Source organism: Emydura macquarii, unplaced genomic scaffold, assembly GCF_026122565.2.
Source record: "Emydura macquarii macquarii isolate MOO-44397 ecotype Brisbane River unplaced genomic scaffold, CSIRO-AGI_Emac_v2 contig_1483, whole genome shotgun sequence".
In the NCBI taxonomy this organism is placed as follows: Eukaryota; Metazoa; Chordata; order Testudines; family Chelidae; genus Emydura; species Emydura macquarii.
Window position 1 is genome coordinate 25,893,890 of NW_027131620.1, and position 27,217 is coordinate 25,921,106.

Below are 27,217 nucleotides of genomic sequence, written 5' to 3' on the forward strand. Positions count from 1 at the left end.
ACAAGCAAGGAACCCTGCCTGCTCCAGCTGGCCACAGACGCTCCCATTAAGCAGGGTTCCCCTCCTCCGGACTTTGGCAGCAGGAGGAGTGGCTAGAAGAGGGTGGAGCAGGCCTGGCAGGCGCTGGACTGGGCAAGGGGCAGCTGAGCAGCGGGCACTGATGGTGCAGCGGGCAAGTCACCGCTGGAGCAGCTCGCAACACGTGGCGAAAATGGGCCGGATGCGGGGCAGGCCTTCGTGTAACCGCCTGAGAGAGACGCTGCCGGGGCAGGCACGGCCACGCGGCGCAGCAGACACACGCGGCATCAAACCCAGCGGCCAAGCCAGTCAGCGACACGCGCCCCGACCAAACCGGCCCTACGTTCTACCCCACTCTACGCAAACATGGCCGATTTGCACTTCCGTTTCCGGTTGGAGCCGGACCGGAAGTGGCATAAGCGGCTCGGTGCCACCCAAACAAGCCCAACATGGGCTCAAAGCCGCGTATTGTGAGCGGAGCCGCCAGGGCCTGGAGAGCTGCTCAGCCCGCAGGGGGCCACCCCGCGGCCGGAGCCCCCCCGGCCCAACAGGCGCGCCCGCGCGGGTCTCCACAGGGAACCTTGCTCGGTAGGATCGATTCCTCCGGCAACTGCTCCCGGATTGGCCCGCTCGCGCCCTGTTCCCGGTACTTCACGGTGATGGGTCCGCTCTCCTGCCAATCATGGGAGAAGGCGGTCGCGCTGTGCTGTTGTGGGCGGTGATAGGTCGCAGGTTTGTCCAATCGAAGGGGGAGCTGAGCAAGCAGCCGCCGCCGAGTTAACTTGGCTTGGGTCGGAGTCCGGGATTGGACTTGGGGGGTGCCGCGAGAGAGGTACCGGGGCCTGTCGCTTTCCTGGTGGGGGCGGTTCGGGGGGCACGCGGGGACCTGTCCCCCACCCCGGAGAGCTGAGGCCGCCCTGCCCTTTCCCGCCGCGCAGGGCTGCCCGCCTGGGGGGCGAGGGTTCCCGCACGGGGCCTCGCGCTGCGAGCTGGCCCTGCCCGGTCGAGGGGGGTCCGGCCCTCTGCCCCCGGGGCCGCCCGCTGGGCTGTTCGCTCCTCGCTCCCCTAGCAGCGTGCGCGGGTCCTGGCGAGCGGATGCGCCCAGTGGGGAGCCCTGCCCGGAGTGTCGCTGGCGTAGCCGGGCCGTGGGCGGGCGGGGACCTGCAGCATGCACGGGAGGCACAAAGGAGCCAGGAGCCTCGGATCTGCTGAGCGAACGTGGGAGGGAGCCTTGTAGGCTCCAGCCGGTCACAGGCTGCCTGGGATAGACTCATAGAAGATTTAAAGATTTGGGTTGGAAGGGACCTCAGGAGGTTACATCTAATCCAGCCCCTGCTCAAAGCAGGGCCAACCCCACCTAAACTGTCCCAGCCAGGGTTTGTCAAGCCGGGCCTTAAAAACCTCTAAGGCTGGAGATTCCACCCCCACCCCACCTTTTCTTTTGTTCCAGTAGGACTAGTTTATTTGGATGGGTAGGTCATGAACTGAACTTACATACTTTAAATGGCTTATTGTTTATAAGCTATTCGATAAACAAAATAGCACACACATTAGCATGTGGTGTCGTTTGGCCAACAAGAAGCACTTCAGTGGGCTTTGTATATGTCAGCTGAGAAGCACACACCCTAAAAACTGATGTGTGTCTGTTTTAACTTGCCCAGATAAATGACCGACTCCTTTGTAAAGCAGGTGTCCTATATAACTATTGTATCCTTGTGCAGTCCTCTTTCAAGGCACATTTTCACCTGGAGGAGAGCTGTGTTAGAAAGGCTCCATTGACACTTCTGTTATTTTTATTGAGTGCTGTGATGAATGTGTGGAGTGCTTTGTAAGACACTTAAAGAAGCCATGATCTATGCCCTGAGGAGTCTGTAATTCCTCTGTTTATCTGCAGAGCTAGTGCAACATGAGCAATGATGATGCAAGCTTCCCACATACATGCTGCTTCACCAGTAGACCTCAACCCTGCTCCGGAGGGGCCACTTCCATGCACAATATAAGACTATATTAAGTGTAATTAGAAACGTTGACATACTCATCTGACACCATTACCTCACTAACATAGTTCACTGCATTAACACTGCATGATTTGGGGAGGGGAGGTTCCAATATATCTCTGTGGTGCAAACATGGTTTTTGGTGCATGCTGGTACCTCTCCAATACTGTTCTGGCAATAGAGAGGAAATTGCACAGATGCAGGTTGGTAGTCATGAGGTAGCCTGATGCTTGTGTTACAGCCCTGTTCACAAGCAGGGTAAAAAAAGTACAGCCTCATAGTTAGGAACTGTATTCTAAGTGTGTTCTGGATGGTTACAAATAAGGTACCAATCTGTAGTGCAAATGGGAAAGTCGGGTCAGTCCTTGGCATCTCTCCTGAATCTGTTTTCTAAGGCTTATGAAAACATGAGTATCTGCTTTGCTGCTTCCCACAAAAACAGTTTTTCCTGTATCTGGCAATACTGTTCCCTCTAAATATGCAGCTGTTATGTTTATTTTAATAGGTGATGCTAGAGCAGGGCTCGACAAACCCCAGGCGCCATGGCGCCTAGAAATTTAAGTCTGGCGCCTAGTTTTTTTCTGGGGGGAGCGGCCGACGCGTCCAGCCAGGGCACCCTGCCGCTGGGCCCACGTTGTGGGAAGGGGCGGGGCCAGGAGGGGAGAACAGCTGCTGCTCTCCGGCCATGGTGACCCGCTGCTGAGCCCACGTTGTCTGGCTCCTTAATTTTTGGGCTGGCCCCTAACTCGGAAGCAAATTTGTTGAGCCCTGTGCTAGGGCAATTAGCTGTGTTGAAAGTCCCAGGAATATAGTTACAATGCCTGGTATGAGGCCATGTTTGGCACTTAGGCAAATCTTCTGGTGAAGTTAATATGAGTTTTGCTTGAGTAAGGACTGCTAACTAAGGCTCATAGCATGCTAAGATTCCCCATCCTGTTCAGAAGCCCAGAATATATCACCTCTGGTGTCCAGACCAGACTTCATGACAGAAGGGAACTTGCCAAAGGTAGAAGAAAACTGCAGTTCTATCTGTGTCTAATTTAAAATGAAACCACCCTGGCACCTTACCACCATCATCTACTAAGCAGGAATTGTTAGGACGGACAGGTAAAGAATGCTGGACTCTGACCCCTCCCCTGTCTTGTGAGTGACTTCTTTTCTGCCTTCCTTAGCATTTGAAATGACTGCGCACCTTGCCCTATGGGAAGACATTTTGCACAATGAGCAGCTCATTCGGGAGGCAGCTGCAATTGCTGTGGATGCCGCACTGCTTGAAGGAGTTCTGATGAGGACCAAAGAGGATTCCAATTCATCTGATGTAAGCTCTAAAGCAAAGTTATTTAACTGGTCAATGTTCTCACCTAGAAATAATACATTCTTTGAAAAGGATCAAATGACTCAGCAAGGTTTTTGCCCCATGGTGATGAACTCTTGGGAAGCAGGTGGCGGCAGGTGATGTGGCTTGTTTGTTGAATCATCATGAAATATGCCCTATTTTACAATAACTGCACAGCTCCATGGGAGACTAAGCACAGTTGAGACAATAGCAGAGTAAGCTACACTCCATAACGCCAAGTGTTGTCAGGCTAAGGTAGTCTACTGAGACCTACCTGCGTTATGAAAATCTGTTAGTTGTCCATGGGGAAAACACAAGGTTTGGGTGTGGGGGCTAGTTATTGGATATCTGTACTGCAAGTTCACTCTCTCCAGGGGCAGTCCTGGTGTGATGGAGATGCTCTCGTTCATCTGAGCAGAGTTTCCCCCTGGGGAATCCCAGGAGGTTTGTCAGTTGGAGGCTCTGCTTTTGAGGAACCGTCAGCTACAGGTCACCACTCCCACCATCACTGAACAAGGAGAAGAGGATGGTGTCACCCTAGGGATACCAGCTCTGTTTGGGAGGCAATATCTCCCTCTGGTGAATCTCCTGTAAATGGCCAGATGGATGTTCTGGTGTTATACTGGAGCTTTAAGCAGAGTCTGTCGGACCAGGATGCTGCTTGTGGACCTGATGAGGTGCCTCAGCAGCCTTTGAGGGAGAGGGAGTGTGTATTGGCTGAAGGCTGGTAATTGTCTTGCATCTCCATGAGTAGACTGGAGGAAGACTGTTTAATCAGCCCTGCATCGGAAGAGTTGACTGATAGAGCACGTCTCTGCCATGTGTCTCTGTGTTCTGCTGCTGGCTGTGCTGTCCAGTCAGTCTCCCTAAAATCTGCATCCGTGTAGGGAATTCTAGGACGTGACCGTGAGGAGTAGGAAGGCAGTGTTACAGAGCAGACGTACATATTGGCTTCTGAGAGAGGCCTTGTCTTCTCTTGGCACGCACAAAAAGTTATGACAAACAAGAAGAATAACTTTTGTCCTGTATAAAATCTAAATTTTCAAAGTGGCTTATGCCTGAGATGTGGTCCTAGTTAAGAGGTGTATTGAATGTGGAATTTGCAGTGACTGGAGTTGAGTAGCTAAAGTGAGTCAAAAATAATGAGACCCTCAGGGATAAATTTCAGAACTGGATATACTAGAAAATTCATTCGTTCTCTGAACAGTACTGGTGGCAAATTTGGAAATTACATTTCATCGTTAAAGTCGAAACAGAGATTTTACTCCTTTAAATGGAGAGTTCAGCACAGCTTTAACTATGGAGTTTCTATTGACATCTTCCAACCCAAATTCCATTATATTAAGTTTTGTAAAGTGAAACACTCAAAAGCTAGTAATGCCAAAACTCAGGCCATGCAGCCTGTGGCGTATTAAGGGAAACTCCGTTTAAGGACAAATGAAGTAAGGATCTAGTCTAGAATAGTCCCAATTTAAAGGGAACATAACTTAAGTTAAATTGGGACTGACTGGGCCACACTTTGAGGGCTTCAACCCAGTCTGTCAGGGAAAGGAAGTGTGAGGAAAATGACTGACTTTTCCATTGTTGACCCTTCTCTGCAGGTGGTGAATTATGCTCCCTTTACACTGCTTCCGTCTATAGTACCAAGCACCCTCTTTGAACAAGCCTATGCTGTTCAGCAAGATTTTAACCTGCTTGTGGATAATATTAGCCAGAACGCGGAATTCCTGGAACACACTCTTGCTAGGTATTCATTGTACTAGATGTTCTAACTAAAGAAATTTTTTAAATGTAAAGCTTCTATTGCTCTTAATTTTAGTCCATTTTTGCTGTTACTTCTTGAGTTGCTGCCTTCAGTCATCTCCACTGATAGTTTATGCATGCCCCTAAAGCGCTGCAAGTTATAGACAGAGAGTATTGCTTTAAAGGTCGTGCTATCTGTCTGCCAGATTGGTCACAGAACCAACTTCTTTTCTCCACCACAATAGTTTTCATAGTGGTTTCCAGTAGTCCCTAAGTAGTTAGGTATATTGGATTCTACATTCATATTTACATTTAGTAGTTTTTCAGCTATTTTTGTTAAGGTTTTTGAGGCTCTCTGGGCCTTGCAAAAGATGCCAGATCCATACAGGAAAATGGGGTATGGGAAGGGTTTCTGTTGCCTCACTATGTAGCCCACTTTAGATGGTCTTACAGGCTTGTATCCTCTCACCTAGGAGCCTGCTTGGGACTTGTATTCAGTGTTAACCGAACTCTCTGAGCCCTTAGGATGTCGCGGTCTGTACCACTACTTGCTGAAGGTTTTGTTTCTGGCCATCATTACCATGGCCAGGAGGGTCTTAGAGTTGCAGGTTCTGATTGAGAGCCCACCTGATAAAATGTTCTACAAAGACAAGTTACTTAGGTCTTGCCCCAAATTTCTGATGAAAATCTTGTCACACTTTCAGCTCCATCTGTCGCTATCCCTGCCCAACCAGTATTCTGGGGACTTTGTGTGTTCAAAGAGCTGTTGTACTATGGAGATATGACTAATGTGTTTCAAAAGTCAAACTGTTACAACCCTTGTGGGGAGAGAAGGGGGACTAAAAGTTGAGCCATCTAACCTGAAGGGCTAAATGGACATGTTTGCCTGAGAAGATGTGCACACCCCAACCTGGCAGCTGCTACCCGCAGCTACGTGGCCACACCCAGGATTCCTGTGGTGTGGCTCTTGCCTGGAAGATGGTGGGGGTTCAGTGTGTTAGATAAACCACTTATTGCTAGTAAGTAAACCGCTTGGTTGGAGTTGAATATACACGTAAATGTTTGTGCCAGAGCCTTTTATTGAAGGGTTTTGGCAGCAGTGAGTAGAGTGATTTGCTGCATGGCCAGCCAGGAAGCTACCAAAAGGTGAATTTGGTGGTGGCCCCTACATTTTGCTGGATGAATTATTATACCACACAGCAATGGGAATGGGGTGGGGGTGGAACTTTGGTCTTTCCCCTTTATCTTTGCTGCTTTTCTCTCTCTCCTGTTTGTCTTCTCTCTCTTCTTCCACAGAGATTCATGCTGGAAGCTGCAGAGGGAGAGCGTGGGAGGGAGAACCTAAGTAGCATGGGGCACGGGTCACTTGCAAGTTTAAACTTGTCAGTGGTGGATTCTCTGTCACTTCAAGTCTTTAAATCATAACTTGAGGACTTCAATAACTCAGCCAGAGGTTAGGTGTCTGTTACAGGAGTGGGTGGGTGAGGTTTTGTGGCCTGCAACGTGCAGGAGGTCAGACTAGATGATCAGGATGGTCCTAGGTGAGGCTTTAGCTTGTGCAGCTCTTATTAATGCTCAAGAGCATGGTTGGGCCACAGTCCTGTGCACTGTGCTGGAGAGCGTGTCCTGTAGTTTCCACTGTGTAACAGATATCCTCAGCCAAGGGCTTCGGTTTTTATTTATTTATTTATTGCTTCCTCATGACAAGGGAAAGTGATCGGTATAATATTTCTTTTTCTCTAGCACCGTCAAAGTGGATGACTTCACAGCCCAACTCTTTAAAATCTACAAGCAAGTTATGAAAGAAGGGTTGGCTCAGGTATCCCAGAGGAAACCCCTCACCTCTCAGCAGCCGTCCTCCTTTATTTCATAATGGATGTTTGGGGTTTTTTTGGTAATGTGAAAGATCTCTCCCATAGGCTGGTTCTGAATTGTTCAGTCACTAGGAGGATGTTTAGGGTTACTCTTTGGATTCTGGTATCTTGGCCAGTTACAGCATAAGAGTAACTTGTCCAATTCAAGAGACTATTCACCAAGCACGCCTATAAGTATTCTTGATGGGTATTGCTGAAAACAGTCTAACCTTGTCTGAAAGCCTACCGTGATTATACACACTTGTAATGTTGTCTTCTGAAAGTCCCGAAAGAGCATGGTGATGGCTTCCAGTTCAGTGTAGCTGTGTCAGAAGTACCATTTAGGGGCTGGCCTGTGCAGTTAAGTTTGTATCTCGGTTACATCAGTTATCTTTTCTTGCCATGAGATGCAAATGAAAGAGGACAATGACAGGGGCTTCAGTTGATGTCTGTCTAAATAAAGGCAGGAAATAGGCTGAGGACCCAACTTGCAGTCTTTACTGTGCCATAACTCCACTTGCACCAGTGGTTATTTTACTTTAAGTGAAGATTGCTGGATCCAGCCCTGAAAAAGAGGTTTTTAAGTGAATTTGTCAAAGTGGCCTGTGGTAAGTGAAAGGCCTAAATATGCTGATCAGAAGTGTGGGGGAATGACAGTGTGCTATGTTTTACATTTTATTTTCCCTCATTCAGTCAGTGTTCTTAGGAATAAATCGTTCTGATTATATGGTTGACCATGGTGCAGATGGAACTCCAGCACTGAAGCAAATTGAAATAAACACCATTGCTGCCAGCTTCGGAGGCCTTACCTCAAGAACCACCGCTGTGCATCGGTAAGAGAACCCCTTTGAAACAAAGGCCAGACTAGGACGCTTCACTGCTTAGCCATTGAGGAGGTGTCAGTAAACCAATAGTGTGCACGCTTTGTGTCTCTTGTGCTGTATACACCCTGTTGTAATCTTTTAATCTACATAAACTCTCAGAACTTCTGCTTTACAAATCCAAGGTCAGCTGTGTCACCTGGGATCATCATGTGATTTATTATTTCTCTTATGTCACAGGCATGTATTGAATGTTTTGGGGAAATCCAAGGACGCTTCAAAGTTACTGGACAATAATCCATCCAAAGGGATTGCCTTGGGCATCGCAAAAGCTTGGGAGCTCTATGGCTCAGACAGGTGAGGGAGGAGGAGCTTGTGGGAAGATGTCAGGATGCACTGAGCATGTTTATTTCTCTAGCTACACTTTTTAAAAGGGGTCTATTAATACACACAACACTTCTAAACTCTTTAGTGCTCCCACTCCCTTACCATCCCAGGAGAGGAGGATCTCTGTTCGTTAGAGCACAGTCACTGGGTTGTCCATCATACATTGTTTTCATTTAAATTACAGAGCATCCAGCTGCCCAAAAGGGGACATTGCGTGGAAGACTTGTGTTGCTAGAAAACTTTTTGTAGCCATTCTAGAATCCTCCTATTTCTTCTCCTTCTGCTCTGCCAAAAGTTGCCTTTTAGTAAGAACATGGCATCTGGCTCTGTCCTTTAGAAATGGACTAGGAACTAGCAGATAACATCAGTTGGAAGGCGTTACAAGCAATGCACACCACTAAAGTGAATTTAAAAGATAAAATCTTTAGGTAGAGGCCCGTGGGTGTGTGTGTGTGTGTGTGTGTGTGTAGTGTTTTTCATGCTCTGAAGTTTTTGGGGTGTATGTTTCAGGGCTGTGGTGATGTTCCTGGTTGAAGACACCCAAAGGAATATTTTTGACCAACGCTGCATAGAAAATGAGCTGTGGACCAGGTAATTGTTTAACATCTCAGCATGATGTCCTTGAGGATGAAACAATTTGTTTAATCTCACTTTACAATGAACCAGATCACATCATTCATTTAAAAAAAACAAACAAAAAAACCCTTTTCTCTCTTCCTAGTAGTACATTAGATGATTAAAACTAAGTATTTAAAAATCCAGTGTGCTTTTAACCACTTGTGCTCTGATTACTTAGCATTTCAGCTTGGGCAATAGACAGTCTCTTGCATTTACTCTTTGCTCATAGTCTGCCACTTTCTGGCCCTCCTGTAGTAGAGTAAAGCTGTTGTATTTGGGGTTCACAGCAGTGCAGGTGAATATTTCTGTTCATAATAGGCTTGGTTGTAGATCCCTACCCCTGACACCCTCTCCCCCAGTTACAGTGGTATGAAAACTTAGGAATGTGTCTTTCTGCTTTTTTATTTACTTTGTGTTGTGTATATTAATAAGATGAGTGGGAGTGATGAAGACAATCTGGCTGATGGAAAGGGGACCTGGAGGATTATGGGCCAGCCACACAGACCTTGTTCATTTCCTTACCTTGCTTGCCAGCCAGTATTTTAGACTTCTGGGTGCTGAGGAAAATCTGTTAGAGTTAAATTATTTGGAAAGAAGAAAAGAGAAGCTAGTAAGCCTTACCCTTTTCCTCTAAGCCTCTAAAGCCATTGGAATGTAAATTCCACTCATAATTTCGCTTACAGATTTCTGTCTCTTTGCCAAGTTCAGTGACTCACTCCTCTCTTAAAGGAATATCCGGGTGATCCGGAGACAGTTTAAAGATGTGTTTGAAAAGGCATCTTTGGATAATGACAGAAGACTGTACATGTAAGTACTTGCCAAGGCCCTGCCACAACACTACTATGTTCTTAAACAGACACCAGGCAAAGACGTGAGCCCAGATTGGCAGAGTTGGATTTGCAACATGCTTTTCACATCGCACTCAGTGAATGAGAGAAATACGTGCAGGAGAGCTGAGGAGAAGGGGAACTATTAGCAGAAGAGAACAGACAAAGGTTTGGAGAGATGTCAAGAAGCGCAAAAGGACACAGTGGATGAAATTTTGGTCCCAATGAAGTCAGTGGGAGTTTGCCATTAATTTCAACAGGGCCAAGATTTCACCCGGAGTGAGATTAGCTTTTTTTCAAGAACAGAACACTCATTGTATTAAATGTAGTTAAAAATACATCAGTACTTTCCTATTGTCACTTCTCGAGAGAAGCCATCGCTGTAGTTACCATAGGGATGTTACGCAGCAACAAATAGGAGGAGAGATGTTCTGTGCACTCCCATCTGAGTGCACAGAAAAACTGGGTATCTGCTGCTCTCAGAGGAGTTCGTGTCTGATTATATGTTCTGAATGCTCCATTTCTCAAACTGTTGATATTCTGATGTATAAACAGAAACATCTAGCTACGCTTCTGTGAAAAGCCTTGCATGCATGCTGTACACAGCTGGCTTCGTAATCCAGCTGGTGCCATAACCCATTGCTTGTCCCATTAGCTAATCATTACCCCCAGAACTATCTATACGTGCATAGCTCTTTGCTGACATTAGCTTTCAGGTCATGCGGGGAGAGCCATCCCTATTACAGCCTGAGGTTTGGATGAGGATGGATTGATATGATGGCCTTTATTCTAGGGAAGGCCAGGAGGTTGCGGTGGTGTATTACAGAGAAGGTTATGTGCCCAAGAACTATAACAAACAGGTGGGTACTGACTGCTTTTATTTAAAAAGCAAACAGAAAGTGCAGTTATCCTGAACCGGGTCCCTCATGTCCCTCAAGTCTCTAAATTACCTTGGATATCCCCTAATTATCGGAGCTTCCTCAGTGCACCGCTGGCATTCGGACAATGGTGATTTGCGGAGTGTCTGGGACATGTGAACAGATTTCTTCTCAAAAGAATTTTCTGCTGCACATTGTCATCTTGTTTTATAGAAGCAGTTCAGTGCTTTTGCTAAGCTGAAGGGGACACATTCACTGGTAACATATTAATCTCTCTGTATAGTGCTAACCCTCTGACTAGATGTAATGCCTGACCTGGAGTATTGCTTTAGAACCATGTTGGAAAAGTACATGGTCCTAAATGGATTTTAGCATTGTTTAAGAGGCTTTAGGCGATAAGGTATTTCCAGACCAGTACCTGAGCTTAGAACTTAATCACCACCACTGTGCCAATCCAGTGGAGAATATCCAGGCTGAGCTAGTTCTTCTTCCAGCAGCAGCAAGGGATCCAGAGTGGATTCCAGTCTGCATGCCTTTAGTGTGCTCCTTTCCCACCTATTAGGGCTGCATGAGAATGTTTAACTCTAGGCAGTGGAGTCCAAGGGGGATCAGGGAACCTTCATTAATTCAAGTAACTCTCGCTATATCTCCCTCTTAGAACTGGGCAGCACGGTTGTTGATGGAAAGGTCCAAAGCGGTTAAGTGTCCTGACATTGCTACCCAGCTCGCTGGGACCAAAAAAGTTCAGCAGGAGTTGAGCCAGCCAGGAACCTTGGAGAGATTACTGCCTAACCAGGCTGAGGCAGTCACTCGGATAAGAGCGACATTTACTGGCCTCTACTCCTTGGATATGGTAAGTAGTCTCATTTGTGTGCTGCATAAAGCAACGCTTCTGTCTCTGACTTTGTCCACACCTGCTTTTTTGGGGGGCGGGGGGAGACTGTGTGATCTTTTGTTTTAAAAAAAAAAAAAAAAAACTAGAGCGGAGTACAAGAATAGTGAACAATACTTTAAAAAAAGAACCCTCTTAAACAGTGTCAAATTTAAGACTTCAGGTGTCTTTTTTTTTTTTTTTTTTTTTTTCCTCTGGCCTCTTCAGTGAACTTGCTGTACGGGGCGCAGTGTGTGGTATTTCTGCTCAACTTCAGAGTGCAGAACAGCTAGCTGCTTGTTCGAGATAGAAACAGGGACAGGAATGCTGCTGGGATTTTGCCATTGCTATTTCTTTTTCCCACTAGGGCAAAGAAGGTGATAAGATGGTTGCAGTGGCCATTGCTGACCCAGAACGATTTGTGCTAAAGCCTCAGCGGGAAGGCGGAGGTATTCAGCTTCCCTGATATGTGATTTATGAGCTACAGAGCCCAACAGCCTGGCTGGAGGATGCGGCCTTTGCACTTCTCTAGGATTTGTTTTGTATTCTCATTGCAGTGCTTGTGAGATACCTGGAGAAGGTCAGGTGCCTTATAACACCATACTCGGTGTCTGTAATACTTCGGCATTCCTCTTTCTAGCTGTGGCATTAGGAGGGCACAGATGTGCCTTAAAATTATCTTAGCCCCCAGCCCTGGGCTGAGTTTTGTGCTGCACCTCTTGGAGGCACATTACAAAATCTCAGCCAGCAAGTTTATTTTATCTTATGCTCTCTCCTTTCTATCCCTGCCCAGATAGTACAAGCATCTTCACCCCTTCCAACATCCTGTGTTGGCTTGTCAGCTTTGGTTTTCCTTCTTTCCTGCCCTTTGAACATAGTGAGATTTGTCATTCTAGCCTGTAGGTGCAGGCTGTTCTGTAGCCGAGGACCTGGCCAGCTGCAGAGAAAGCTTGTCAGCCCAGCCCAGCCCCGCCCCTGTAAGATCCCCTCATTGATAGTTCCGATGGTTGCCGTTGTTGGGGTGAGTGATCACTGAGAGGTCCCAGACCAGCAGAAACCAGGCCTGTAGAATTGAATCTGGAATTCCATGGGGAGCCAGTGTAGAGTCTTCAGGGGTGATGTTTGCATCCATCTGTGTTCACATCCTGTACCTTTTGGGGTTTCTTCAGGGCTGTCTAATGCAACTGGATCCAATGGCTTCTGCTGTGCGGATTTGTTGAAATGTATGATTGTATGTTATCAGGGAACAATCTTTATGGGGAAGAGCTCAAGCAACTTCTGGAGAAGATTAAAGACAGCCCTGAGAGGACCTCCTATATCCTAATGGATAAGATCACACCTCAGCCATCAATGAATTACTTGCTGAGGGCACACAGTCCCCTGAAAATATCAGACTGTATCTCCGAGTTGGGGATTTTTGGTGTTTACATCAGGTGAGACATTGGCTTTCTCTGCAGTAGTGCTGTGTCCAGGTCTCAGCAAAGCCCTCAGCTTTGGTAAATTGCAAACAGCTGCTTTGAGAGGCAGGCATTACAATGCCACAGCACTAGCCAGACAAGGGTGGGGATGCGAGTGTGCGTAGCAGCAATGCAACTATTCCACTGTCACCTCTGACAGTAGCTCTCTGTGCATGTCACACAGACGCCAGTGACATGCTCGCATTCCCAGCTAGTGCTATCCTATACCAGTTTAAAACACCACTGGAATTCAGGCCAGCAGACTGGAATGGAAGATGCATCGAATAAAAAGGATGAGAAACTTGATTTCTGAGGGCATAATCCCCACGATTTTAAGGCCCAGTGAGAATACCCTTCACAAACCTGTGGCCCACAGAGAGAGGTTCACATTGGCAGATCGCCATGTGCTCTTTGGTGCTGAGTTCTGCAGCAGCTTCAAAGACATTCCAGGCCAGGGGTTTTCATTGAATGCACTATGCAGCTGAACAATACCACTTACAGTACAGTTTTCCCTGTAGTATGTATTTTGATATTATGTCAGCTGATGCTTTGACTCTCCCCTTTTTTGTTAAAAGACAAACCCAGCTTACCCCTGCCCCCAATAGCCCCTAGAAATATTTCCATGATTTCAAAATCAAAATCCATTGTATATAGTTTAAGACACAGATTCCCCAGCAGTGCCGCCCGAACATTGCAGCATATGCCAGTGAGGAGGAATGAAAGTGCCATTGACAAGAAATTGACTAGCCTAGGTACAAGCCCAATGTAAATAATAATAAACATATATAGGGCAAGATAAACAATTACTTTTTAATTGAAAAACGGAGCTAGTGACATAGGAAATTTTAGTTTTAAAAATATTTTAACTTAACAGTGTTTTCCTTGTCATCTCTTACCCAGTCAGCCTGCTCTAACCTCAAGCGGGCAGGCCTGGTTGCCTCTCATTTCCCTGGCATGTGTTGAAGGCACAAGATCTAACGAATTTCCTGAATTGAATTTGCCAATACAGCGCTTTCTCAGGGTGTGACTAGGGATAATGGTTGTGAAGATGCTATTGCATTGTTGCCTACGTAGATGTGCTCCTCCTGAAACAGATGCAAGTCTAATCCCTTTAGGGCAGGGTCTATCTCTTTGTATCACCTAGTACAATGGGATTTGGGCCAGGACTACAGCTCCTATGCGCTACATTAATACAAATCCGTTCTCAACAGAAGAGAAGCCTTACCAAAGTGTTTTGCACATCATCCCATTGCCTAGGGCTGTGGCAGACAGGGACCAGGCTAGAATTGTCTAACTGTAGTATCAGTAGAAATGTCAGGCAATGCATAAAACTTTAACTTTTGCAGTTGCTCACTTTAATCTCTCACTGCAGGCAGGGGAAGGACATGGTGGTGAATAAACACGTCGGTCACCTCTTGCGAACCAAGGCAGTTGAACATGCAGATGGCGGGGTGGCAGCTGGGGTGGCTGTGCTTGATACTCCCTATGTGATATGAAGAGGACACCTCCCACTTCCCTTGTTCTAGCTGTGCTGCCAGAAGAGCTGTGATTTCCTTTAGGGTTTGATTGTCTTGATAAATGTCTGTAATGAAGGACGCAAGGATGTTCCCCTTCCTGGCACAATAATCATGGGGAGGGCATGTGCAAACACACTTGTACCAAAATACTTGTGTGCTACTGCACCATTTCTTGTTTTTCCTTTTAATTCCTCCCTGAGAAAGACTTGGGTTCTCATCTGGTTTTGTTTGCTTTATTGATAACTTCACACTACCTGATCCACAAACCCATCAGACCCCTGCTCCAGGCAGCCCAATGCAGCTGCATTCTCAGCAGTGAGGCTAACCTATTGTTCTGAACTCCTTGTAACTAGGAGTTAGGATTTCCCTCTGTATCACTGTGCAATACACTATAGCTGCCCACTCACTCCTTAAGTGCCTGATCCCGGGGGCTAAATGTGCCTTGGGTTGGGGCTTGTGCTCTTCCACATTTTCTACTTCTCATTTAGTTGCTACCTATGAGCACATTGGCTTCCTATGCCAAAGCAAAGGAAGCTGGAGAATGGAAATGAGGGGAGATGGATTTAGTTAAGGGCTTCTCATCCTAATGCTGCTAGCTTCTGTGTAGAGAGAGAGCCTGGAGCACGGGGCCTAGTGTAAGGCCTGAACTAAAGTCAGTAAAAGTCAGGCCCTGTTATAAAGCAGATGATTGCTTACGAGGTCATGGTCCAGTACAGGAACTTGGCAAAAGTAGGGCTAGTGTTGCTCATGGCCAGGCATTCCTAAGAAGTATTAGGTACAGGGTATTCATGTAAACGCATTCCAGAAGACTAGCACAGGCACACCCCAAGGTAGTTATGGCATAAACACAATCCTGGGAGATGGTGCAGGAGCACACTGACCCCAAGTAGCACAAAGAGAGGAGGATAGCACGATGGATGCAGATGTTTGTTCAAATCAGCAGGTGCAAGTGTGGGGTTGGTAACTAACCACATCAGGAGTGTGATACGTAACTTGTCTGTATCAACCTATAAAAGAAGAAATTACAAAGAGGAGCACCTTTATCCAGCTGAGAGGGCAGCAGAAAGTCTTGTTGACTGAGCTAAATCCTTGTAACTGGACCCTCATATGTTAGTGTACCTGTAAGCATGGAGCCAGTGTGCCAGTACTGTGTCTTGAAGGCAATAATCCTGGCTGCGTGCTTTCGTCACCAAACAGTCTGTGATCTTTGGGTAATATGACTGAGCTGGTGCACCAGACAGCTGTGCAGAGCTGGGATGGCATGGAGAGAGCACACATGCATGCCAGCTGACAACACTGGTGCCCCTGCTGGCTGATATGGTAAGTGGCGAGTTGTCTGCTGCAGGAATCATCATCTAACATGACAAAAAACTCTGAGCTAGGGAACCCCCTTTTCCCCTCCCTTCAAATCCCCACAAAGTTTGATGAATGGATGTGCTGGATAATGAATAAAGGTGGTCTATGTGAATTTAAAGAAGTGGGGGAACTTGGACTAGAACATTTAAGGCTAGGGCAGAGACAGTAGCTTTAAAGAATGATAAAAGTAAGAAATGTAGAACAGTGCAATATATGGCCATGGCTGTCAGATGGCTAAGACAACATGCTGTCTGGTGCACCAGCTCAGTCGTATTACCCAAAGACCACAGACTTTGGGTACTTTTATAGCACCTGAAATGTGGGGTCAGAAATAGGAAACAGTGGCCTTAGCAAAATTAAAATACGGAACATGGGATGAGTGGAAAGGGTGTTGCAAAGGGGAAATGTGGACTGACCCAGATCAACCCCCATTTAGCAACCCAACACTGCCACCTGATGCTGACAGCCAGGTTTTGGCAAAGCCTGAACCAAGATCTAGCTTGGTACCTGTTAGAACAGGAGAAGCAAGTGGAGAGGGGGAAAAAGAGCACTTAGATGGGTCTTTCCAGAGAGTGGAGATTGAACAGATGAAAAAATGCAACAGTTAACAGATTTCATTTGACAACATGGGCCACAAATTGATTGCAGGCGAAGGGACAATAGGCTTGTTTGTTTGAGGTTCTATGGAGTCAGCGGGTTAACACCTAGAATTGATGCATCACAAACAAGCTGCTCTGGGTGGAGCTATAGGTCCCTGTCCACTCCCCCACCTCCCCCTGGAAATTTTAATGAGTTTTTGGTATGGATACATAAATGTTCACAATTACTGCAAACAGGAGGTATTGCTATAGCGGAGGCACTGTTATTTTGGACATTAGAATACTTAAGCACGCATGCTGTTAGGTTGCTCAAATGATTAGACAGCACTTTAAATTATCTTCAAGCATTGCTGCAATAAAGGGAATTGCAATAATGCCAGGGGAGGTTCCTGCACTTTTTGCTAAGAGAATTCAAACATATTATACATTGATGGAAGAGAAATTAGATCAAGAAACATTAAAAGTGTGTTATAGGCATAGGTGTGGAATGGATGAAAGTGTGGTGTGAGAATGAAGGGGGACACATGCCTCTGTCTGAATGGCTGGGGAAAATGGAAGCAGCTGTGAGGCAGCATGAGCGAATGCTCATAAATGAGCTGCAAACACAGATCAGTGGAAAACAGAAGGCCTAGGATACTCTCTCCCTGTGGCCGGGGTTGGGGAGGTCATGGAATGAGCAGAGGTTGAGGAGTAGGAAGAGATGGTGAATGGATGCTGACAGGGCAGTTGATACAGGAGACTAGAGATCTGAAAGGCTCGATTGATAAATTACAGACACAGCTGAAAGCATGTATGATTAGCAGGGAGAGTGGAAATAAAAATAAGAAAAAAGCCTGAGATTGGTAGTGTTCGCCTCTGGATTAAATGACCCCATTGCTGACAAACGAATGGCATAGGGCAACCCTCCCTGGGACTTGGCCTGTGGTTTCCAACAACCCAGGACCACAGATGTTTGGGGATATCACCATATAAGCATCTGAGTTGGGGATGGGCTTGTCAATTTTTTATTAGCTACAGGGCAGGGCTCCCCATAGTAAAAGCTATGTTTAATGCATGCCCAGTTACAGAGTTGGTACAAACACAAGGACTAGCAGGGGAAAAACAAAAATATAATGTTAAAATATTCTCTCTCCAGTTTCGTACATGTGCTGTTCAGGAAAAGTGTGCAACTGAGGGGAGAGAAAATTTGATTGGAGCAGAAACAATAAAACAATTGGGAATAATCATTGATTTCCCCAATATGTGTATCACAAGCCCTTACTAAAGGAGGGAAAAGACTATGTTAATCTGATCCCTATGAGGTTAGCAACACAAGCAGTGAAGGTGATAAAAACCAAAGAAGCCCTTCTCCCCTCTACACACCGCTGTGCTGGAGAACAGGGAAACGTGGTGGACTGAAATACAAAATGTGCACTATGGGCTAAAAATTCCCTGGACACAGGACAAGTACAGACCTTAGAGGGAGCTATTCCCCCATATATTAAACACTAGTCACTACCCCAGGAAGCAAAGGAACCATTATGACAGAGCCTGACTTTATAGCATGGTTTTTGCTGACTTTGGTTCAGGCCTTAGGCCTCGCTCCAGGCATGCACTGCTCTCTCTACTACATCTTCCTGGCTCTATGCTGAGGCATGCGAGTTAGTAATTCCTGCCAGCAGGAGGCAGCAGCGCTGTTTGCACTGAAGCCATTTGGCACAGAGAAGGCCTGGACTGGTCTGCTCTGGCTCTGCCAAGTTCCTGTGTGTGTTTTAGTTCAGATTGATTCCTCTTCACTCAATTAAATATCTTGACTGAGCAGGAAAAAAGTGGATAAGCAGAACTGCAGCATCTGTTCAATGTCCTTTTTGCAGAGCTGCTCTGCTACTGGAGTGCTTTATCTGCTCTGCTTACCTCCAGCAATTTTACCAGTTGATGGCTTTACTGTTATAGACAAAATCAACTATATAATTGAAAGGGGGGTTAGTGAGAGTAGCAGAATAAAGTGCCCAGGGCTAAAAACCATCTTTCTGCTCCCTCTGTAATGTTAAATAGAGAAGAAGAGTGGCTAGATGGGTCTGCTCTCCCCTTCTCCCCATCACTGTTATGTGAGTACATTGCACACACAAAAAAACTCCATAAAGCTATTACTATTGCTGAATTAAGCACTGCAGCATTAGGAAATTCCAGGATTAAGATTGCCTGTGCCATCTTAATTTGTCCCCACACACTTGGATACAATCTTTAATTTAGTCTTTAATTACATGAGCACTTGGTATATTTTCAACAGGTGCCTTCTAGCCATGCACAGGACGGACAGGTCGTGAGGAGTGTGCAGCTATTCAATATATTTTTCTACTTCGAGTGATTGCTCATGTCCATTCCAATATAGGTGTGTGCACGCCACTGTGCACTGGTTCCCGGAACTTTTTTCCCCTTAGCAGACCCCATAGGGTCGGCTTAGGCGCCCCCTGGAGTACCATGCTCATGCCATGGTATATGAGGCACTGCCAACCCTACGCGCCCTCAGTTCCTTCTTTCTGCCCGTGACGGTTGCCGGAACGTCTTGCCTCTTGCCTTTCACAAGTAGCAATCCCCTTACTGACTCTGTTAATCGTTGTTGAATAGTTTAGTGTTAAGAGTAGCGTTAAGTAGTTCAGTTAGTTAGAATTAGAATAGATGCCCTTAGGGCTGGGCCAGGCCATGCCCGGCTCACCTGGCTTCAAGCCTTCCCGTGAGTAACCCTCACGATCGCTGTCTCAAGTGCCTGAGAGAGCAGCATCGGAGGGATAAGTGCAAGATTTGTAAAGCCTTAAAGCCGCGGACTCAGAAGGAGCGTGATATTTGGCTGAAGGCTATTCTGATGGAGGCAGCGCTCTGACTGGCCTCCGAACCGCCGCATTCCACCTCGGCACCGAGCATCTCCTCAGTACGGAGTGCTCCACCGGCACCAGAGTTGACTCGACACTGCCCCTCTCCAGTGCTCAAGAAGAAACAGTGCCAGGGCGCGGAGAGCCCATGGTCCCCCACACCGCCTGCGCGGCTGAGGTCGAGCGAAGAGGTGCAACAGCCACGGCCCGTTGAACCTGCTCTGGTGCCTGCCTCTCCATGCAGGGAGCCTCCCCCGACTCCTGGGGGTGGGGGAGTGCCCCTGCAAGGACTGTTGACACTGGAGGCTTTCCACGCGGCACAGGCCTTAATGGCCATGCCCACACCTCCGTCCCCGCCTCGGCCAAGAGTGCGAGGACCGGTATCCTGGGGTAAACCTACGCTGGGTGCCTTTGGGATGGTCGAGACCCCCGTCAGGGGTGAAGTCTCCTACCAAACGGCCATGGAGGACAGAGCGCGGGTGGCTCCCCTCACAGCTGCAACTCAGAGTCGTCGAGCCCCTCCTCCCTGCGGCACTGAGGTCGGTCCCCGGCACCGGAGGCATCACGCTCGACGCGACACCACTACAAGTCCACCTCGTGCAGTGCATGCAGCTTCTGCTCCCGAACCCCGGCACTGAGCCCTTCGCCACCACGGCACCGGTCCCGATCTTCGGCACAGAGCACGGCACCGAAAGACCCAGCCACCTTGACCCGTCGCAGATCATGGTCTTCAGAGTCAGGCTCGGCACTGAGACACCATGGACGGCCCTGTTCCTGTCCCCGAAGGGCAAGCGGCACCGGAAGTCATCAGTGCCGAGACAGAGAACATCGTCGTCCAGCTCGTCAGGGCACGCATCCTCCCGCCGGCACCACTCGCGGCGACACCGACACTCTTCTACTTTGTTGGGGTCATTGAGAGGCCGGTCCCTGACCAAGAGCAGCAAAAGCCGGAGGCATCAGCGATACCAGTCCAGTGGCGCTGGGTCCTTCAAAGACAAGACCCACCATCCTCACAACGTTCTACAGCCAGTACCGATGCCAGAACCGGGGTGGCCACAAGGGCCCTGTCAGTGGCCTTATGCGGGGCACAGATGGGACAGGGGACTTTGTCAGTCCCATCCTCAGTGGTGCAGTCAGTGCCCCTCCCCCCCCCCCCCCCCCCAACCAAGCCAACAGGCTAAGGGCCGTTCCTCGGAGGAGGAATCAGACCCTGAGGAGGGACCCTCCACGGGGCCCCCTCAACAGTCCTCCTCCTCTTCCCCTGATAAGGCGGCTGCCAGAGACCACAGGGCGCCCTACCCAGACTTCAGGGCCCATCAGGAGCTCCTGAAAAGGGTGGCCTCTAATTTGAACCTTGAACTCAAGGAGCTCTTGGAGGAGGATCCCCTCTTCAGGGTTGTTGGGTCAGTGGGACCATCAAGGGTGGCCCTACCCGTGCATGAGAGGGTCCTTAAGCTGGCCAAGGCCCTGTGGCAAACCCCTGCCTTGGTTGCCCCTACATCCAAGGGCGCCAAGAAAAAATATTATGTCCCGGCAGAGGGGTTTGAGTTTTTGTTTACCCACCCAGCCCTGGGGATTCTGGTGGTTGATGCGGCCAACCAGAGGGACAGGCAAGGTGGCCCAAGCCCCACACCAAAGAACAAGGACAGCAAGAAATTTGACTTGGTTGGCCGTAAAGTTTACTCCACTGGGGCTTTGCAGCTCCATATTGCGAACCACCAGGCCCTCCTAGGGCGGTACAATCTTAACCTCTGGGACTTCATGAGGCGGTTCACGGAGTGGTTGCCCTAAGACCAGGCGGCGGACTTTGCCACAGTCCTGGAAGAAGGCGTCACAGTGGCAGGGGCGGCGTTGCAAACCGCCACTGACGCTGCAGACACCGCTAGCAGAGCCATGGCCTCTGCAATAGCCATGAGGCGGTGTTCGTGGCTGCAGTCATCGGGGCTGTCCCAAGAGGTGCAGCAATCTATACAAGACCTGCCCTTCGACGGGGCAGGCCTGTTCTCAGATAAAACTGACGAAAAGCTGCATGCTCTGAAGGATTCGCGAGCTGCGCTCTGTTCCTTGGGACTCTACACTCCCCAGGTCTTGAGGCATCAGTCTCAGCTGCAGCCCCAATGCCAGGCACAGCCACCCCCCTAGGCCATCACCTAGACCCTCTCAGCCCTGTAGGGGCCGGGACAGGAGCAGGGGGTTCGGACGACGTGACCGCTCTGGCTCATCCCCAGCCTCCCAGCAAGGTCCTTCTAAGGGGGCACCCACAGGTGGCACCACTACCTCTCTCCTGGATCCACTCGTCCCATTTACAGACAGGCTAAGACTCTTCTGTGCCAAGTGGCTAAATATCACCTCAGACCGTTGGGTCCTCAGCATAGTTCTCAGGGGATATGCCCTTCAGTTCACGGCTTTCCCTCTGGATTCCCCTGTCCACCCCGTCCCTCTTCAGGGACCCCTCTCACGAGCAACTCCTTTTGCAGGAGGTGACTACCCTCCTCCTCCTAGGGGCGGTGGAAGCGGTTCCGCCACAAGAAATAGAGAGGGGATTCTACTCCAGGTACTTTCTCATCCCCAAAGCAAAAGGGGGCCTGAGACCCATATTGGATCTACGCCAACTAAACAAATTTATCAAGCATCTCAGGTTCCGCATGGTCTCCCTAGCCTCTATTATCTCTGCCCTGGATCCAGGAGATGGGTATGCCGCCCTCAATTTGAAGGATGCGTACTTTCATATTTCCATCCTTCCCAGCCCCAGGTTTATGGTAGCTGGCTGCAATTACCAATTCTCGGCTATGCCCTTTGGCCTCTCGTCTGCCCCCAGGGTATTTACCAAGGGCATGGCGGTGGTGGCGGCCCACTTGCACTGCAGAGGGGTGCAGATCTTCCCGTATCTGGACGACTGGCTGAGCAGGAGCCGGTCCAGGGCCAACGTTCAGAACAGCCTATCCCTCACCTGTGCGACCTGCACCAGACTGGGGCTGCTCATAAACGAGCAGAAGTCCACTCTTACCCCAGTGCAATGCGTAGAGTTCATTGGGGCCACCCTAGATGCTACCCAGGCCAGAGCCTTCCTCCTGCAGTCTCGGTTCGAGGCTATGGCTGCGATAATCACCCAGCTACATAGGTGTCCCATGATGACAGCCAGGGACTGTCTACAGCTGTTAGGACACATGGCGGCCTGCACATATGTGGTGAGGCTGGCTCGCCTCAAACTCAGGCCTCTCCAGGCATGGTTAGCCTCGGTGTATGCACTGATCAGACACCCCTTGAACAGGGTGGTCATGGTTCCCCCAAGGGTCCTGGCCTCCCTGAACTGGTGGAGGACTCCCGGGGAGGTGTTGAGAGAGGTTCCTTTCCGGAATCTGGCCCCATCGGTCACCCTGATCACACATCAGTACTGACCTGAGCACCCAGGGGCTATGGTCGGAGAAGGAGAAGAGCTTCCACATCAATGTACGGGAGCTCAGGGCAGTCCGGTTGGCCCGCAAGGTGTTCCTCAGATTCCTGAGGAGCAGGATGGTTCAGGTCCTGACGGACAATATAGTGGCCATGTTTTATATGAACAGGCAGGGGGGAGCGCGCTCCTTGGCTTTCTGCCAGGAGGCCATTCGCCTGTGGGACTTTGCGGTGTGGCACGACTGTCATTTATCTGCCTCTCACCTCACAGACCACCTCAGCAGATTGTTTCTACCCCACCACGACTGGTCACTACACCCAGAGGAGGTGACTTTTATCTTCTGCAAGTGGGGTATTCCCCAACTGGACCTGTTTGCATCATCTTGAAACAGGAAGTGCCCAAGTTTCTGCTCACTCCGCGGCTACGAGCCGGGCTGCATCGCCGACGCGTTCCTCATAGACTGGAAGGGGACCCTCATGTATGCGTTTCCCCCCATTCCGCTCCTGCCCAAAGTCCTCCTGAAAATCAAGAGGGACAGAGTGGACGTGATACTTATTGCTCCAGCCTGGCCGAGACAGCACTGGTTCAGTATGCTGCTGGATCTGTCGATCGCCCCACCTGTGGCGCTCCCGAGGCATCACGACCTGCTCCACCTGGACCTGGACTCCCTCCACCTGATGGTCTGGAGGCTCTGTGGCTGATTGAGGGGGAGAGAGCCTGCTCGGCACAGGTCCAACAAGTTTTGTTGGGCAGCAGAAAACTTTCCACTCAGGTCATGTACTGGGCCAAATGGAGACGGTTTACCTGTTGGGCGGAGTCCCCGGGCATCCCGCCGAGCTGCTCGCCTATACAGGCGATCCTGAAGTATCTGCTACACCTGAAACTCCAGGGTTTGGCACTGGCCTCCCTCAGAGTCCACCTGGTGGCTGTCTCAGCCTTTCACCAGCCGCTAGAGGGGAGGTCCCTATTTTCCCACCCCATGTCAGTCAGGTTCCTCAAGGGGGTGGAGAGGCTTTAGCTGCAGGTCCATGACCCGGTGCCTCCCTGGGATCTAAATCTGGTCCTTTCCAGACTAATGAGGCCCCCCTTCGAGCCCATGGCTACATGCCGCTGCTTGTCCTGTCGTGGAAGGTAGCCTTCCTGGTGGCCATTACCTCAGCTAGGAGGGTTTCTGAGATAAGAGCGTTGACCTTGGAGCGCCCCCTACACTGTGTTTTATAAGGACAAGGTGCAGTCGAGACCTCATCCAGCCTTCCTGCCTAAGGTGGTCTCCCAGTTCCACTATAATCAAGATACCTTCCTCCCCTTTTTAATCATCGATATTGGAATGGATATGAGCAATCACTCGAAGTAGAAAACAGGGTTACTTACCAGTAAGTGTTGTTCTTTGAGATGTGTTGCTCATATCCACTTCACACCCGCCCTCCGTCCCCGCTGTCGGAGTCAGCAGAAAGAAGGGACTGAGAGCCCGTAGGGCCGGCGGTGCCTCATATACCACGGCATGAGCATGGCACTCCAGGGGGCGCTGGAGCTAGCCTGATGGGGCTTGCTAAGGACAAAAAGATTCCGGGAACCAGTGCACAGGGCGCACACTCACCTATATTGGAATGGATATGAGCAACTCATCTTGAAGAACAACAGTTACTGGTAATTAACCCTCTTTTTTGTTGTTGTTTGTGAGTGGCTGGCCCAAGGCCTTATTTACTGCGCAGTTTTCAGGCCCTGTTCAGAATTGATTTCCTCTCAGGGATTTTTATGGGCCTCATCACTATCGGAGCCACTAGTCACAAATATTAATTTAGCTTTACACCATCTCTGAGATGGGGGGGGATTTATCCCCATTTTACAGGTCGAAAACTGATACAGAGAGAGCAACGTCAAAAGTACTCACTAATTTTGGGTGCTCAATTTGAGCAGCTTAGCTCCTGATTTTTTTAAAAGTACTTAGCATTTTACAGCACTTAATGTATTCAAACACAGCTTCCAGTGACTGCAGCTGCTCAGCACTGCCTCAGATTAGGTTTCCAGATCTCAAGGTTGGCAGCCATAAAATGAGGAACACACAATTACTGACCATCTATGAAATGCTTGAAAAAATGACTTGCCTGGCATCACACAGGCACTCTGTGGCAGAGGCAGGGATAGAATCTGTTGTGCATTTTGTGTCATGCCTAATTGCCTAGGTTGCTGTAGCAAAAGAGCGTAGTTTGTTGCCATAGCAATAGAGTTAGACTATTAGGGGTTAGCTCAGCCAGTTCTGGCTAGTTTTCGTGTTAGTTCAATAAAGATGCTCCCTGTGTTGCATCGCTCTGTGTTCCTGTGCTGGTTCTTCTCTCTCTGAATACAAGCAATTAAAAGGATTCAACATCACAACAGTGGCAACGGAGGATGCGGCACTGGCAAAAAAGTAAAAGTCAATGTAAAAAAAAACCCTTTTTGCTGTTTTGGGGGCTGGGCTGTTTACCCTGACAGTTCAAACTGAAATTAAAACAGGATCTGCTTTGTTCTGACTGAAGTGAAGCAGAGAAACTGGGAACCAGGACAAAACAAAAGCAGTGCTAATGAATGGAAATCACTAGCAATTTATGTGAACGACCTCCAACACACATGAATATAAGATACTAAAAGACAAGCGAAAGAGAAAAAAAAAGGGGGGGGGGGGCAGCAATGGCTACACTTATGGGACCCCTGGACCTTTCCTGAGACTCTAGAGAATTGGAACTCATTTAGTGAGCGTTTTCAGCTTTCTGTTATTGCAAATGAAAGTACAGATGCAAAGAAGGTGCCCATTTTCTTAAGTGTTGTAGGAGCTAAAACCCACACTTTATTGTGCAGCTTAGTGCACCCTGATAAGCCAGAGACAAAATCTTACAGTGACATTGTGAAAATCCTGGAGGCACATTTTTCTCCAAAACTGCTGGTAATTGCAGAGAGATTTAGGTTCCACAAAAGGAATCAAGAAGAAGGTGAAACAATTGTGCAATTTGTAGCAGCTCTGAAGAAGCTTGCTGAACATTGTGAATTCAATGATGTGTTAAATGACACCCTACGTGATAGGTTAGTGTGTGGTCTGCACAATGAAGCAATACAGAAGCGCCTATTGACAGGCCCAGCTCACCTGGCAAAAGACCATTGAAACTGCAATCTCTATGGAACTGCCCACAGAGAAAGCCCAACAGCTCAGTACATTGACCAGAGTGCATAAGGCGTCACGAGAATCTACCCACAAAACAGTGGGGAGCCAGGAATGTTATTACTGTGGAAAGCCGGGTCACCATGCATCAGAATGCTGGTGTAAAGACCTAGTGTGTCGACAATGTGGCAAAAAGGGACACATTGAGAGTGCCTGCAAACAAAAGAAAGAAGAGTCAAACTGAACAAGCAAACCAGAGAAAAGAAGCCTGCCATGTGGCGGACCAAAAAGGAAAATCTGCACGCGATAGAGCAGACTCAAGATGATCAAAGAGACACCCAGTCAGAAGAAGAAGTGCCGCTCCATGTCTTGTCCATGGGAGTTGGCTCACATGAACACTGGGTAACCCTGCTGTTGGAAGGTAAATCTGTACGCATGGAACTGGACACCGGCGCAGCAGTTTCGTTGATCTCAGACAAAAACTGTTCTGAAGATGTGCACTGGGGAAGCTGTATCCATGTTGGGCACTAGTGGAGCTCAATGGACATATTGCTAAATTGCCATTGTTTGTGGTGGAAGGCAATTACCCAGCCTTAATGGGAAGGTCATGGCTTAGGAAGATCCAGCTGACTGGGCAGAAGTGCACAGGCTGGCTAAAGAAAAAACAGGTCTGACATCTGTATTAAAGAAACATGCTGCTGTTTTTGGAGAGGAACTGGGAAGTATGAAGGGAATCACTGTGAAATTGAACATTAGGCCTGACAACCAACCAAAATGTCTGAAAGCCAGAACTGTGCCATATGCCATCAGGCCAAAAGTTGAAGCAGACCTGGACCGCTTGGTCACAAATGGAGTCCTAGTACCAGTTACCCACAGCCAATGGGCAACACCAATCATTCCAGTATTGAAGAAAGATGGCCCCATTCAGATTTGTGGGGATTTTAAGGTCACTGTTAACCCAGTGTTGTGTGCAGAGCAATATCCTCTTCTCCACATCGATGACCTCTTCGCTGGCTTGGCTGGTTGCCAAAAGTTCAGCAAGATTGATCTGAGTCAGGCGTATTTACAGATGTACCTTGATGAGATGTCACAAGAGCTGTTGACTATCTTGACACATAAAGGGCTGTACCGATATTGTCGCTTGCCTTTTGGAATAATGTCTGCTCCAGCTTTGTTCCAGAGGGCTATGGACCAGATCTTGAGTGGCTTGCCAGGAGTCCAGTGCTATCTTGACATCCTGGTCACTGGCAAGAATGAGGAGGATCACCTTAAGAACTTGGAGGCTACCCTACAAAGACTGGAAGAGTATGGCCTACGAGTCCACAAAGACAAATATGAATTCTTCCAGCCCTCTGTTGAATATTTGGGACATATCATAGATGCTACTGGCCTTCGTAAGGCTCCTGCAAAGACAAGGCTATTGTGGAAGCTCCACCTCCTCAAAACATAAGCCAACTTCGCTGTTTTTTAGAGCTATTGAACTAGTATGGAAAGTTTATTCCACAGTTAGTAGCACTACTAAAACCACTACATGAACTCTGTGGCCACAACAAGGTCTGTAGA

General features: G+C 48.4%; 1 protein-coding gene across 1 annotated transcript; it reads left to right on the plus strand.

The window, feature by feature from the left end:
• The first annotated feature begins 750 nt into the window (after positions 1–750).
• GSS (glutathione synthetase) lies at positions 751–16,462 on the plus strand. The gene is made up of 13 exons (XM_067554508.1): positions 751–850; positions 3,188–3,333; positions 4,953–5,098; positions 6,838–6,913; positions 7,641–7,780; positions 8,009–8,125; positions 8,666–8,746; positions 9,503–9,580; positions 10,394–10,460; positions 11,137–11,331; positions 11,717–11,798; positions 12,593–12,782; positions 14,179–16,462. Exons 2-13 carry the CDS (start codon positions 3,196–3,198, stop codon positions 14,300–14,302), a joined length of 1,434 nt encoding a protein of 477 aa, XP_067410609.1. The 5' UTR covers positions 751–850; positions 3,188–3,195; the 3' UTR covers positions 14,303–16,462.
• Positions 16,463–27,217: the final 10,755 nt, after the last annotated feature.

What these genes read in the sequence shown, in the direction of transcription:
- GSS (XM_067554508.1), top strand. Translation starts at nt 3,196, where the DNA reads ATGACTGCGCACCTTGCCCTATGGGAAGACATTTTGCACAATGAGCAG. An exon ending in AATGACAGAAGACTGTACAT is followed by an intron (nt 9,581 to 10,393) that starts GTAAGTACTTGC and finishes CCTTTATTCTAG; the next exon opens with GGAAGGCCAGGAGGTTGCGG. An exon ending in ATTTTTGGTGTTTACATCAG is followed by an intron (nt 12,783 to 14,178) that starts GTGAGACATTGG and finishes CTCTCACTGCAG; the next exon opens with GCAGGGGAAGGACATGGTGG.